General features: G+C 38.6%; 1 protein-coding gene across 8 annotated transcripts in view; it reads right to left on the reverse strand.

Annotated features, from left to right (window-relative positions):
- Positions 1-663: 663 nt before the first annotated feature.
- Positions 664-15816, reverse strand: part of JMJD1C (jumonji domain containing 1C) — a 168382-nt gene continuing 153229 nt past the window's right edge. For all 8 annotated transcript variants that reach the window (XR_011142260.1, XM_068950822.1, XM_068950824.1 and 5 more), the window contains 9 exons: positions 15385-15663; positions 14807-14975; positions 14300-14390; positions 14060-14190; positions 12771-12893; positions 11564-11703; positions 7712-7888; positions 2171-2302; positions 664-1822 (listed from right to left, as the gene is read on the reverse strand). Coding sequence is in view for 7 of the 8 variants with exons in the window: in XM_068950822.1 (XP_068806923.1) it covers positions 1733-1822; positions 2171-2302; positions 7712-7888; positions 11564-11703; positions 12771-12893; positions 14060-14190; positions 14300-14390; positions 14807-14975; positions 15385-15663 (1332 nt within the window). In the remaining variant the exon portion in view is untranslated. The remainder of the gene's footprint in view (positions 1823-2170; positions 2303-7711; positions 7889-11563; positions 11704-12770; positions 12894-14059; positions 14191-14299; positions 14391-14806; positions 14976-15384; positions 15664-15816) is intronic.

Raw genomic sequence — 15816 nt, forward strand, 5'->3', positions numbered from 1 at the left:
GCTGAAGTTCACTTGTCATTAAGGAAACATATGTTGTTGGCAGGTTTTGCATTTTGACCTAACAGTCTAGTTCTGTGCTATATACAGAATTAAGGAAGATGTTACATATAACTGGGTATGAACTTGAGAATTGGCTGCAAAGCCCAGCAAAATTCACAGCTTCAACGAATCCCAAGATTTCAAACCAGGTAATGAAAAAAAACCCTAAAAAATAAAAAAGGACTTTTTAGCTAAAAGGAACCAGAAATTGCTTTGGTGTTTCACCTACTTCTTAATATAACTTGCATACAACTTTTTTCAGATTTTGTTACATACCTTGCCTCAGAGCTGGCAAAAGGATACTTACTATCCACTTTTGGACCTACAAGCTAGCCAACAGTTCTATCTAAAATTGAACATTTGAATAGTTTCAATAATTTGAAAAGCCTATGTACGGTTTAACTTTTCAGACCAACTCAATGAGCTGGAATTCTGCTAATTGTCCAACAAACGTTATCATTATTAAATACACATATACATCTTTATAAAAAAAATGCTTACTATTTTGCTGTATTTCTTGAACTGTAGAGCTAAGATGCTATTAAAAAAAAAATCTTGTTCTATGAAAATTCCTTTTCCCCTTCACCCAAAGTAAGTGTTGGATTATTAAAGACAGAACATAAACAATGTTTAAATTGTTTTATTCTTAACGAGAGGCTCTTTTTGGCTCAGCCATTTGAACTGTGCTCCGCACGTCCCTTAGCAGTTTTGTATTAAACCCGGAGAGGGCAGAATGGTGCACATTAACCAAGGCAGAACATTTCAAGCATTACAATAAGCGACACTACAGCAGAGATGCATTCGCAGTTACTGTGAATGAACAACGCAGGCTATCACAAATGTGCCACAAACATAAAAAACGAACACAATGAGACAACATTTGATAAAGTCATTTTAATGGAAAATGTAAAACCCCTTTCAACTTCAATGTACAAAGCATGTGTAACACTTGCACTTTTAACAAATTAAAGCAAGCCAATGTTTTAAAAAAATACATCATTGAATGTATATATGTATATATTTACATAGCATATTAAGTTTAATATTTAGCTTTAAAAGTTCACATAAATTTTACCAAAATGAGACCATTTTTAAATAAATTACACCTTTTGAAAACGTTTAATTGTACACTGAATAGCTTCAATAAAATACTGAAGTGTCTGTATTTAATATCTACTTTATATACTTTATATTGTACAAAGTTTACAGTTATTTGGCAGTAATTTTCAGATTATGACATGACTGCTGTGCGGACTCAGCAAGATCCCAAATGCAGGCAATAGCTGGTGTTTGTGTCCTACTCTCACAGTAACTGTCTCAATGTAGTGAAAAATATCTGAATTATTTTAGCAAACTGTACAAGTCACATTTACATTTGATCAACAATATAGCATAGAATTTTGTGGGTTTTTTTCCAAAAATAAATACATCATCTTAAATCTTTTGACATTTCACAAACTTCATATACATTATAATACAGGACAGCAGAATGCTGCTTAATTGTTTGCAAGTCTAACATGTAATCACAGTGGCTGTGATATGAAGCTCTACCGTTGCAGTGTCATTAACAAGTAAATATGATGACTATTTTCTTGGCACTGATGGTTTGTGAAGCTTAAATTAGTGTGCATACTGCTCATATATTAGAAAAAATAACCTCCATTTGATGTTAACACAAAAAAGCAGAGAGCACTTAGTTTTCTTCCATATCTTCCATTTCGCCTTCATGAATCTTCAAAGCTCTCACCATTTCTTTAACCGCATGATACAAGATATTTTTAACCTGCAAAAATATCAGACACATTTTCAGTAAGGCCTACTATTAAAGAACTGTGAAAGTAACTTTGTTTAAGACTGCACCCTAAGCTTGGCGGATAGAAAAAAAGGCAGACTAAAACAAGTCACTCCAAAAAGAAACACCTTTTTACACGTTTTAAAACGTAATATGAAATAAAAACACCAGGAACTCAGTGGCGAGTCATTTACCCCCTTGGCATTCACGCTGCTGCTCATTGTTATTCTGTGTGAACAGCGGGGAGGAAGTAACTCCACGCACTGCTACGCATCTCAATGAGCTGAGCACGCCGGGCCTTCAGAACAGGTTCTGGAGGAGCGAGAATTCATTTCATACCTGCAGTTTATCATCATAATTGATTTCTTCCTTTGACAGCCTCAGTTCCTGCGTTAAGTGAAATGACTGTACAAGATGTTCTGGAGACACAAAGTCTTCAGTTACTTGAACACAGCTGTGAAAATTTTGCACCTACGCAGAACAAAATTAAGAAAAGACTGATAATTAGTACTTGGGCATTATTCTTTGTCAGAGAAACTTGCGAAGAGTGGACCTCAGCATCTTTTAAACCACACGCTTATCGGACTAAAGGAGACTTTATACATTTTACGGAAAAGCAAAACATGACATACATCGGTTTTTCTTCTGGTGAAAGGCACAGATGTTTGCCTGCGCTCTCACACTTCCTGCACTCAGCTCTGACATTTACTCAGCATGTTCTGATGTGTTACTCAATACTTTTTTCAGGGGTACGGGCATTGCTACCGTGTACTGCTACTGCACAACAGTTTCACCACACAGCGCAGGACCTGGAGGCCGCAGGCAGCTCCCTCGCAAGACGAGTCCTCAGGCTGCGACAGCAAGCGGTAAGCTCCCACCCAGACTCTGCCAGGCAAAACTCGCCACGTTCACTGAAAAGTAATTGCCAGTTCAAACCCTTAAAAGAATAAAGCCTTTCAACAAAGCAGCAGGCTCAGAAGGAAAAAGCGTTTCTATTTCCCAAACACTTCTTCCACTGACTGAAGAGGTAGCTAGTGAGAAAAACGGACACCGTGTTCTGCCAGCCAGGTTGTCGGTGCAGGGCAGGAGAAAGGAGCAAACGCGCTTCTTGGTTGTGACTTTCTGACGGTCAACTCCTGTTTATGGTCATTAGAAACCTACACTACTACGTTTTCACTAAACCTTTACAAATTATAAATTTTCTTCAGCATGGTGCTTAAAACCTTTCCCCAAACTCTAAGAACTGCTTGAAGTTGTGCAGTCCCAATTCTGCAAACTGACCAAAGCTCCTGGGGGGAGGAGGGGGTGCCGTTACCATCTTAACGAACAAAACAGTCCCTCCGCGCTTGGTACTTATGAAGTTCTGCGTATTTAGGCTGGTGCTTAGCAAAAATCTAGAGTGTTTTGATGCATGGTCTAAAATTTCCACTGTGGTACTCGAGGCTCAATAGACTTTTTGTTCTTACACACAGTTGAGGACACAGCACTTGATTTAAAAAGTGATTTTCTCCTCCAAAAACACTGCTTAACCGAGTCTGATGTTATAAGGTAGCTTGCCCCTTTGCAAGTAGAAATCGTCGATATTCATTAAGGTATCAGAAAACAATCATTAAGAAGGGGGACAAAGCAGTACGATTTCCCTCTGTGGATTCACTGAAACAGAGGATAAACTACGGGGAGGGAGATGGCTTGTTGATGCTGCACAGCCTGACCGTGTAGACTGCAGAAAGCCACAAGTGAGGGAACAGCCGCCAAAGTGCCTCCGCGAGGTTCCCACTGGCATGCAGGGCATTTCCTAGAGTTTTAACCTAAGTGTGTCTGCTCTGTGCGAACTGGCTGCTGGCTCCAATCCTCTCTCCTCCCTCGCCCGCTTTTCACCTGTTTCAAGTCTATACCTGCCCGTTTTCGCCCCATGCAAATCCCACACAACTCTTTCAATTTCTCCCCACTCAGACAAGATTCTACTGGCTCCCTTTCCCTGTCTGCTTCCATCGCAGACCTGTCAACGTTGAACGCCGTCAGATCTTTCATTCTGTCATGCCTTCCACTTTTTAGTGTGCAAGTCTTCTGGGGTAGACAGGGGTACCCTGCCTGTCTGATGCTTCACATGGGAATGCCCCACTGACAGCCCTGAGGCAGTTCTCAGATATACGTATTAATAATACAAATTGATAAAATGATATGCAAAAATAAATATGTTTAGCAATAACTTTCCTGAGATTCATGGGGAGAGGACTACAAGGTTCTCACTGCTGTGCCAATTCCAGCTGAACAGAGAGCACGGCCTCTCCCTCAGCCCAGGTCAAGTGGAGATTTTCCAGCACAGTCCATAAGTTGGGCAGCGTGTTGGAAAGCCGCAGACCTCCGGGACGGGGTCAGGGCGGGAAGTGGCACAGAGAGGAGAGGACCTTGCAGCCACCTGGCCCCGCAGCTCCCTCCCTCCTGCCCCTGCACCACAAATCGCTTGTTTCCTGCACGGCTAAGCCCCCAGCCAGCCGGGACACACAGAACCTCACCATAGCTGTGAATATTCAACTCCCAGACATTGATTATATGCACTTATCATAACATATCTAGGAGGACACATTAGCTATAGTAGGTTATTTTATGATACATAATCATGCTGTTCAATCGAGAAAATACATTTATTAAAAAAAAAAAAATTATAATAACCAGTTCTGCTATGAACAAGTCTTGCATTTAGCCTGAGCAGCACATGTCAATCACTGACTCAAGTATTTCAGTCTTTTAACTTATCAATGAAATATTTTTAGAATTTGGATGAGACCTAATCACTGAATTAAAATCACAGAGGGCTCTCTATGCACTTTATAGTGTAGCATAGTAAACTCCAAGATATAACACACACATGGAATAAAAATTTAAAGAGGCTCTATTTTTTATGTTTTGTAATTCCTAATATTTAAACTACTGAAGTAATGGGAACTGCTGAGGACACAGACCAAGACCCAGATGTTAGCTAAGCACAGGACAACTATGAGCTCACCTCACCTAGTGGTACAGCCAAGAAGAAAAGAGATGCAAAGCTACAACGTGTCATTCAAGACACGTTCAGGGAAGCATCTGTACAAGATACTGAACTGAACGCTCTGTATGTGTGTATGTAAGACACACACACACACACACACACACACACACACACACACACACAGACACACGCACATCTGGGTTCCCACACAGAGAGAACAGTTCTCTCTGCACAAGGTGCAGGCAAAGGCTGCTGTGACCACCGCAAGGCAGAGGAGCCTCTCTTACGAGCTTGGCCTGGACAGCTTGACTTATTTAGCCTTGTAAAATGAACACGAGGGGAATGTGATGGCTGTCTATAAATACCTTGGGGAGGAAGAGAAAACCAAGGAAGCAAAAACAATGGTTTATGCTACAGGGAAATATTAACCCAAGAGAAGCTGCTTTAAACTAGACATGAATACATAGAAGCTAGAAAGGAAAAAAAAAGAATATATATATGAAAAACCCAACCTCTCCAGTGTTAGAGCACTAAAATTCTAGACCAGCATGTCAAAAGCAACAGGAGGCAACAAACTACCTGGTTTCAGGAAGAAAGCTGCTCAGGTGCATTACTTAATGATCACCAGCAACCGGACTCCCTAATTCTGCACAGCGGCCTGATTTCCTGTGCTCCAGAACATTATCAATGAGCAAATAAAATTGTTATTTTATCACCAAAATTTAGTATTAATAATCCAGTTTTAATTTTTTAAGATTCATAATGTGCATATAAAACTGAAATGCCTAACCTGCAAACCTAAGCTGGCATGTATTCTTGTTCAGACTTATTTTAAAGTGTTTAAATGTGTTTTGTACATATAAAGGGTTGGTGCTCATCCCTAAGGTCAATACTTATGCATCTCTATATAAAGAGTACTGTACATGTACATGAAAGAACATGATGCTTTCATTTCCTCCTACATGGCAAATTCACAGGAACTTCTTACTAAAGATGAAAAGGTTTTCAGCTTCACCCACTAAGGTTTAAAAGCACTGTTATTAACTCCTTGGTGCCAGAAACTAGAGCATTACCACTTCAAAAGCAATTTGGAGTTTAAAGCCAATGAGATAAAGATAACAGTGGTCTTGTCTTATTTTTGGTCCCCAAACCTATGAATTGCAGAGAGGCCTACAGATCTGGAGCACTCACACTACTTCATGTTTTATAGCCTACAGTTTTATATAACACCTCATGCTACATAAAACCATTTTCCCAGTATGTTTGTAGTTTTTTGTGGGTTCCCTTTTCACTCTTCTATCTTGGATGATCTCCCTTGTTCTAAGAGATCAGAGTGAGGCTAATGGAGAATGCAATACAAATCTGATCCACTCTGGGAATACTAATTGCTTAAGCTTGGCAAGAGCTGAGAATATAATCAATGCAAGATATTCCTTCACCTTTTTATAGGGAAAGGGCCAAACCCCAGAGACACGATATGAGGAAAGGCAACCTACAACAACCCTAGACTTGGTTAGCTGCTTTTTTTTGTTTTCTTTTGCTGAAAACAAACCTGCACAGATCATTCAGGGTTAACATACTATCAAGTGAAACTCGTCTCAAGAAACATGGGAATGACAAAGAGGTCTAGTTTGGGTAAGGTTAGGATAAAGTAGGACAAAGTATTTGTTGCTGTGAGCGTCCAAGCAACTGAAAGAGCCAGACGACACATAAGGGACATTACACTTGTCATCAGAACAACCCAGTCACGTTTATTCCCTACTGCTCCGGTCAGTGTGACATGGTAAGTTATGGCTTCCTCTGCCCAGAAGAGGTGGTGTTTGGAAGCTGATCTGGCAGATCATAGACCAAACAGTGGTCTTATTTGGAAAACTCTTGCCTCACTTGAACCCGAGTAGAGATCGGTGATAAATATTTAATAGCAAGATGGTTTACAATCCCTGCTGCCGGGTGGAGATGCTCCTCATTCCTTGATAGTCAGCTCCCTAATTAGCGGTGCTAGACAGCTGGCAAGACTACAAGAAAGCAGGCTCCATTTCCTGTTTCTACAGGAAAAAATCACCATACCATACAGAACTGTCCAAAAATCTTGTCTAAACAATTATGCTTTCTACCAAGAAAAAGCAATTTGTAGACCGGGAGGTAACAAAACCCAAAACGAAATAACAAAACCTACATGCTAAGAAAGGACTAAAGCTTGCTACACAGTTCATACTCTTTCTCCAGAGCTGCTTTTCCTTACATAACTGTGAACAGAACAAGCCTGGCTGCAGCAGAGGTGCAACCGCTCTCTCTGGGATGGAAAGGAAAGTGGCTGCAGGGACAATGCTGTCTCCTGGTGATTGATGTACTTTCCATGTAAAAAGAAATATAGTTTTTCTTTCCAGGAAAAAAATCTGCAAAATTCTGTTAAAGAAACATCTTGCTAATTAATGCCAAACTTTCTCCACAATTCTCCTATGGCTAAAGGCAAAAAACATGACGATACCTGACATCTAATTATTTCTCTCTTTCGTGCCCTCCCGTCCCTGTAAGTTAAGTCTGCGTTTAGAAGAAAAAGTGCAAGTGCAACTTTGTCCTAACTAATACCAGTTTGTTTAGAAATTTGCTAATATGCAAAGTAAGAAAAAAATGGTTTAGTTGTCTGATTATTTTCCATTTTAAAGGAAAAAAGGAACAGCGTTATTTCAAGTGTTTGAACTGCTGTATGTTAGTACCGGGTAGTCATTTTTACAAGCCAATGTACATCATAATGTATTCCTACACACTAATAGCAACCACTAAGAAAATCAAATCTAATTTGAGCACAGATGTGATACGTCCTTCAAGAAAGTTATTTTACAATATTTATGTTATTTTATCCTGTATAGCTTTGAATAGATGTCTTTTACCTGATGAAGTGCTCCTGCTGGTAGAATAATAGCATCACCAAGAAACTGAATAACCGTACAGGTTTTTACTCCATATTCTTCAAAAAGTCTTTGGCGAAGTTTTTTGTTCACATACCAACTCTGATCACGTATTGGATCATGCTCTGGTAAAACTTCTAGGCCTTGTTCTTTTGCTATCTGTAAGTACAGGAAAGATCCCAAGTTACTTTTAAAAGTAGAAAATCCCTTGCTGGTAAATTAAATGTATACCTGAGTTAAAAAAAACAAAGTACTTCGTTTCTAATACCCAAATTAGAATTTTTGTTAGGAATTCAAAAGGACCTCAAAGGAATCAGGAAGTCCCACTGAACTGAAGAGATGTGCAGGACTTCCACACCAAAAAAGTAGCAACGTCTTTGAAGATTTTAGCACGACAGTCTATTAGGAGGCAACGCGCTCTCTCTACGTGACTTCTCTCAACAGAAAGCAGAATCTCCTCGCAGAGTTCCTATGCAGCCAGTTCCTTGAGCTTACAACTGCCAGCTTTGACACAGACTTAACACTGCAACTCAGGAAAAAAGGCAGTGGATAAAAGTAAACTTTGACGTTATTTTGCTACCCATGTGGCAAGGAATTCAGAAAACATGATGGACAACTAAAAATACTTCCCAAGAGAGCAACTGACTTAACTGCAACAACCATTCTTCATTAAGTTAACCACAAGGGAACAAATACTAGTCCTAATCAATTGCTAATTACTGAATCATAGTGACTAAAGGAGAAAAATCAACATATATCAAACCATCTGTTGTGACTCAGGAGACAATTATCTCATTAAAGACATAGATTTTTCTTCACATCGATGTTAAATATACTTAACTATCTGACGAAGAGCTTGAAACTGTTCTTGTGTATTAATTACTTTTCCAAAACCTTCTGTACTAGAGGAAATACTGGGATTTTATCTATCGGGAGGTAAAGTGGGACCCTGTGTCTACAGAAGCCGTAAGCATGTATTTCAAGTCTAGCCACTGTTTAATCTCCATTTCAGTATTTCAAAAATACCACCACACCAAAAATAAAAGATGGCACATAACTCAGTTTTAGCTAGCGCAGCAAGCTGTGGCAGCAAATGCAAAAACTAATTACAGAGAATCTTAAAGGGCTTATTTTTGTTTTAAACCTGCTGCCCTGAGTCTCACAATGTGTCTTAACTGCTGTGAAAGAAGAAACTCTGAATAATGTCCCTTGCCCGTCTGCTCCCTTGCAGTCTTGATTTCGTCCGTCATAACTCTCCACAGTTGTCTCTTTTCCAAGCTGAAGAGCCCTAATCCACTCTGTGAGCTTCTGCTCTTTAAATAAGCAGAAAAGCCCAGAGGTACACATATTCATAATCTCCTGGAATTAGCTGTCTTTTGTTCACTACCGCTCATATTTCTCAAAGTTTAGCTTGCCAAAGGGCAAATGCTTGAGTCACCAGGCTACATACCTCTTTGGGCTGCTGCCCTGGGACCAAAACCTACAGAGCCGCTGTCCAGGAGAACCCCGACTGCCGCATTTCTTATGCTTTTCCTGCTTGCAGGAGACACTCTGGCCTCCAGCTTGTTTATGGATCATTTTTGTTTCGCCAGTTAAAGCTCATCTAAAATATTCCCGCAGTAGAAGACACTGAAGACATCTTTTGTAGACTTTTCCTCAAACAACTTCAGTGGCATTTTGGGTATTTCTAGGTAATCTGTCAAGACTGCTTTCTAGAACATGAAAAAGTGCTAAACACAGGACACGGAAAACTAAAGCAGAAATGCTATCTCTAAAATTTAATGTCATCGATCACTGTCAATGGCCCAGAGGAGGACATTCCCCCTACTTGACAAGTGGTGAACTGAGAAGTCCTGATGTGACTCTAACTTGTGAATCACAGGCCGTGCAAGAAAGACGCGCACAGTAGCCGATGTTGACTTTTGCCATTGATGCATTATCCCCACTGCTTTCATCTTCACTAAGAGACAAAGCGTGTTCTTCATTTAAGCTAACTGACATGACACAAAGTCTTTATGAAGATTGGTGGTTGCTGGGTTTTTTTGCATGTGACTAAAAAGCCACAAGTATTTCAGCATCTGATAACACAAGCATGGATCTGGAGACCAAAGACTACAGGGACACACAAATCCATGTCTTGAATAAATTGTGTCAGTGAAGCCACTCCTCAACAATGACAGAACAGCATTATCCTTTAAACTCAAATATTAAAAAAATTAAAATAATCCTTTGCATTAGGAAAGGACAAGAGGAGATCTCCATGCCCTCCTGAACCTTTAGAATTTGGAGACTACCTGTAGCTCTTATAGATGAGCACATGAAAGATTTTATTTGTTGATTGACATGCCATGGTCTTCAGAGAGGAAGAAGAAAACCATCTGCCAGAGTATCACACATTACCATACATCCATACTCACCAGTGTCCAGGATTGTAATAATGTGCATTTTCCACAAAAATAGTAAATTCAGTAGCCTTCCATCACTTAGCCTATGCTTAGATAACCAAGAATTAACATCCACTGGCATTTTTAAACAATTCTGGAATAAACCTAATACCTTTTTCAGGATAGATCCTTTATGACCCATCTACAGTGCTAGTTTTCCAAGTTTGTATCTTCTGAGCATAAGGGAACTTCCCTTCAGTATATTTTAGATCAGAACTAAGTATGCAGTGTGGAAGTTCTCTACCCATTCAAAAAAATTCTTCTGACTTAAAGGACTGCAAAGAAAAAAGGCCTCCTGCCTACTTTTTTGGCAACAGTACTGTCCACAAAACATAGAAGTCACAAATTTCATCTCATAAAACATGCCCATTTGCACAGGAAAGGTGGCTGACCCCAACAACTGGCAAGTCTAATTTTTCAATGTCCAGAGAAATCTTAAGATTCTTCCGCCAGCTACAAATTACAAAGACCACCTATTCCACATTAATTACAGCATTTTATAGCAGCTTGCACTTACAGATCACTTTTTTCAAGGACTTTCATAAATAGGATCACGAAAAGCTTTTCCCACAGGAAGAGTCGTCTTTGCTAACCCAAATATATCCATCCCTCAGATTCTGCTCTATCATTTTAATGCCAAGAGAGAAACAAGTTTCTCAGGGAGAATGCAGCGTTTCACATTAATCTTTTACTGGAAAAAGACATGGAAAGAAGTACTGACAGGACTCATCAAGAGAATGAAATCCTGCTAGGTTCTTTTTGAAACTCAGAGATATCTGCTATTCTCTCTAAACATGGGGCAGCGTTATTCCTTAAATATGCAATTAGTGGTCATCTGAGCTCAAGGGTCTAGAGGAATATACTGCAGCTCTAACCTCTCCAGAGCCTCCCCTTGGAGATGCTGTTCTGGAGGAAATCTGTGGAGTATGCAAGGTATTCACCTCGCTACTTAAGTCTTCTTTTACTCTAAAATAAGGCCAAAATTCCGGAGAGGGTAAAAGTTGGTTTCTCTTCATGGAATTTACTAACCATGTTAAGATGTTATGAGTAAGGCTTCCCTCTCAAACTCAACTGTCCTAGCATTTTAGGGTATCAGCACTAAGCTGGATGAACTTGGCAATAACTGAAGACTGATCTTCACACCATGTGTGCATGTGTGTCACAATGAAGTTTGTAGCAGCGACTGGTCCATTATAATTTAATTTATGGGCTACAAAGGAAAGAATTTTGCTTCTCTCATGCCCCAAGCCTAAGCCTTGCAACCAGAACTAGAGTCATGGCCATCAGAACACAATGGTTTATGTAGGGAGAAGGGACTTTTTGGGTTCCCCCGCCCCCCTTTTTAAAGTTACTTAAATTGTATCTACAAAAGATCTATTATAAATCTAACCTTTTGCAGAAACTCCCTTATCTTGTCAGCATCTTTGCCAGCATAAATGTGCCACAAAGCACCAGGTAATTCACTTGAATCTTTCAATCTCTTCCTTAAAAGATCATCCAAATCTTCTTCTTCAAACTTCTTCAATACTCCTAAGATTTGACAAAAATATTTTTAGGAAGCGATATCGAGAAAAAAACCTGTAATAATGCACCTTCTTTTCAAACTTTTTGTGGGACACTAAGCAGATAAATGTTTACTAAATAAAACTAAAGCCCCTCAGATGATCTTTTTGTTCAGTTTTTGTAATTAGAAAGTTAACAGAACACGAATGCTGTAAGTATTTTTAAAACACTGTTCAATTTTTAAACTGTTCTTTACGTTTCTTGAATTTGACAGAATGCATTCTCTTGGCCGAAATAAACAAGTAGGGCTGCCAACAAAAAATTAAGAGAGAAAAAAGGTATTTTTCTGCAGTCAACAAAAGCAACATTCTGCTTGCTGTTCTGCAGCAGCTAGTCAAGACACTTTAGAGCTCTCCTGATACGCTGCAGTTTCGCCGGTATATACTCTGAGCACGCACAAGTGAAAACAAAGCAAATAGAAGGTGGCACTGGAGCTGTATTAGACACACACAAAAATCCATATGTGCTGATTATGGAACCCAAGGAGACACAGATAAGGAAAAAGAAACAAAACAATTTCAGTGATTTAAAGATTTTTTCACATAAGCAATCAACTTTATACTGAGGACTAGCATACACCAGTTTACGCTCTCCAGCACTGAAAAATTACACTGCGGTCCAAATTCAATAGAACAAACACAGCGCGCATCCAGAGGCAGCAGACTAAACAGAGGGTTTGGCAAATACATCATCCTGACATAACTGTTGGACCTAGCACAGCTTCCGGAGAAGATCCTTCATCTTGCACTTTCATTCGCTCTGCCAGCACCAACATAGCAATGGTATATTAATTACAAGTAATAGCAACAAAAGAGTCAAGAGTTTGAAATACAATTGCGTAACTCCTGAACTGCAGTGCATTTTACACAGAATTAATTTGCTGTGTTAAGTTTCTCTAGTGAAACGAGGAATCTTGGAGGTGTAAGCAAGTACTTAAGGACATCTTTCACGCATGCATTTCAAACGAACTGTACCCATTTTAAAAGTGACATGCCATTCAGTATTTATATCCCACACAATGAGCTTCCCTCTACCTGATTTGGAAAGTACTCCATTTCCTTTTGCTATGCCAACATAAACAAGGATGTTCACTACATCGGAAACTTCAATATGGAGATTTGTAGTTCCTATATCATGATCTTTAGTAGCAGCCACACCTATGTTACGAGATAAAAATTTGGAGTAAAATTAAGATTCATGACATCACATATTTGCCTTCCAATAAAAATGCGCTACAGCTGAATTTCTGAAAGTTCACCAAGCATTATAGAGAAGTGTTTTATGTACAGGCATGCTTTAATGTGGAAATACTGATATACACAAAGTAAGATGTGATTTGCTGTACCTGCTAACAAAAGAAAACGTTACTTTTAACAAAGATCTCAAGATATCTCTTTGTCCAGACAACTGTTCCTACATAGCTGTTGTATCAAAATAAAACACATTTCAGCAGAATAACCAAAGACATTTCCTGATAACGGCTTTCCCTCTGAACTTTTCAACCTTTCACGTTGCTTGGGGCAGAATATAAGTAAAATGAATAAATAAGTAAATCAAATCAAATCTGTCATTTTATTCCTGACTACAAACCGAGTTTTTAACTAAAAGAAATCCCCAAGCAAAGAGGAACACATGGTAATTTTAGTTCTAACATGAAAAAAAGCACAAGCTTAAGTCAAAAAGACATTTCAGAACACTAACTCTTACAGCAGCATCACATATAAAGGTCATGAACGATTCAGTTTCTCAGACCCACGACTTACGATTACTATCTTTAATATGTTTATTTCAGAAGACACCTGGAAAACTTTTTAAATCAAAGCCATCACACCACAAATTACAACTCCTTTCTTGTGCTATTAAGACAATTTGTAAAACATAACTGAACAAATTTGTTTGCAAAAGGAGGCGCCGCTGGAAAAGGTCTGAGTCTAAACAAGATTTTGAACATGGACTCCACCAGTGCAGACAAAAATTACAAGAAAAATGCTGAGATTTTATTACCAAAATTATAAACACACTACTACTCATTAAATATTTTGTCAGATATTACTAAGACAGGAACTATGTGTAAAAAAACCTACCATTTACATGCTTCAGAAGAATGTAACAGCACTAGAAAAGATGAAAAGAAACGCAGAAGTAGATAAAGTCTCATGCTTTAGGGACATGTACTGTTAACAGTGAAGTCAGAAAAGGATTTCTCCTACGTTCGGTCACTAATAATCCTCCAAACCAGCTCAGTTTTCTATCAAGCATTAACATATGACACAGTACACCTCCAAGGGAAGAGGTAACTGCTCTACTTCTAAGGCACACTCACCATATGCACTGCATAGTCTGGGTCCCAAATCTGGACGGACAAAAAATCCTGGCAGATGAGAAGCCAAGTTTAATTTTCCTTCTGGACTACAATATTCAGGCAAGGGTAAACTTTTTAATAAGTCTTCATATCTAGAGGACAAAAGGAAGGAGACTAAAACTGAATTTGTGCCATTATGAAGAGAGAAGAAAAAACAGCATGGAGATGACCTTAAGAATAATTAATTTTAAATGCAAATACCTTGCTGGCATCATAGCCTTGAAATCTTCACCAGAAGGCCAATCTTTCAATTTTAGTAGAGCTGTTTCCCCATTTTTTATTTTCTGCCGTTCTGCAAGAAACATACAAATTACTAAAAACTAATACACTCTAGATGTTTTACTTAGGTTCAACTAAAACGTGTAACTGAACTCTAAGCTCTCTATAAAGACTTCATACATAGAAGAAAGATGATTAATTTAAAGAGATTCGATTAGGAGACAAAACAAACTCAACTAGTTAAGGAACAATGACATCCATTTGGTTTATAAGTCTGAGCTAACTTAGAAAAGGGTGTATTAGTGTAGCCTTATTTCTGCAGAGGTACAAAATGCAAGTTTTCGGCACGTTCTCTTGAAACAGATTATACAGAGCTTTCTTTTTAAAATTTCTTCAAAGTCTCAAGATCTATTAAGAATAATTTTAATTGCAGTTTCTGACATTGACTGTGTTTAGAATGAATGGAATAATACATTCAAAGTAACCTACTTGAAACATCTTCAAAACCATCCCAGAATTCCTTGACATTGGTGTTTGAAATAATGCTGTCTTTGCAATTCAAGATATCAGCTTGCTGGTTTCCAAAATCTAGACTAATTGACTCTGCTTTCCACAAGCTGAAGTTCATTTTCTTATGCATACCGGACACTAATACAGGCTTAAAAAAACATAAAAATAAAAATTAATACTCATCCTTTCCGAATGAAAGGCCTGCTTCAATTAAATTGGAGTGTAAGATGTATTTGAAACATGCAGAGAAGGCCTTGGCTCTCCTTAGCTGGTATGAACACTTCCAGTGACAGCAACCATACCCAAGACGCCACATAACTTTTTAGCGGTTTAATCTCTAACAGTCATTTCTTATTCATTATTAGCATTTAACTAAAATTTCATCTCCACAAAGTTCATATGTAGGATATACCCGATACGTTTTTACCCACAGTAATAAAATGCACTAATAATACATTTTCAAACATGAAGTCAGGCAAACTTTGTCCTGTTGCAATAACTCCTCCAGAGTTCATACTGAGGTCACCTTTCAGACAGAACTAGTCTTGGATACCTACCCTCCCTTGTTTCCAGCACTCTTTGAAGAGCTTCCAGTTGTTGTTGTTTTTATGGTCTCTGAGCCACAAAACATGCTTATCACAGATCCAAGAATACTGAATATCATTGTACAATTTACTGCAGTCATCTAGAATACATTTTCTATCGTCCTTTGGCTCATCTTTTATTTCAGATTTTACATTTGTCTTTGGTGTTCTATTTGGTGGAATCTTGTTTTCTACCACTGAAGCAATTATGTCATCGAGAATGTTTGGCATAGTCCTTCCACTTTTGCCACTCTATTAGAAAACAAACAAATTTATGTTTAAATAATGTAAATGCAAATAAAGTTAATGGGATACTTTATTCAACAGAATATCAACAATATTGCATTATCAGTTTTTAGTTATCTACTTCCTTTGTACAAAACTGCATGCAGTCTTAAGCAGAAC

This window comes from Struthio camelus, chromosome 7 (assembly GCF_040807025.1).
Source record: "Struthio camelus isolate bStrCam1 chromosome 7, bStrCam1.hap1, whole genome shotgun sequence".
Classification (NCBI taxonomy): domain Eukaryota; kingdom Metazoa; phylum Chordata; class Aves; order Struthioniformes; family Struthionidae; genus Struthio; species Struthio camelus.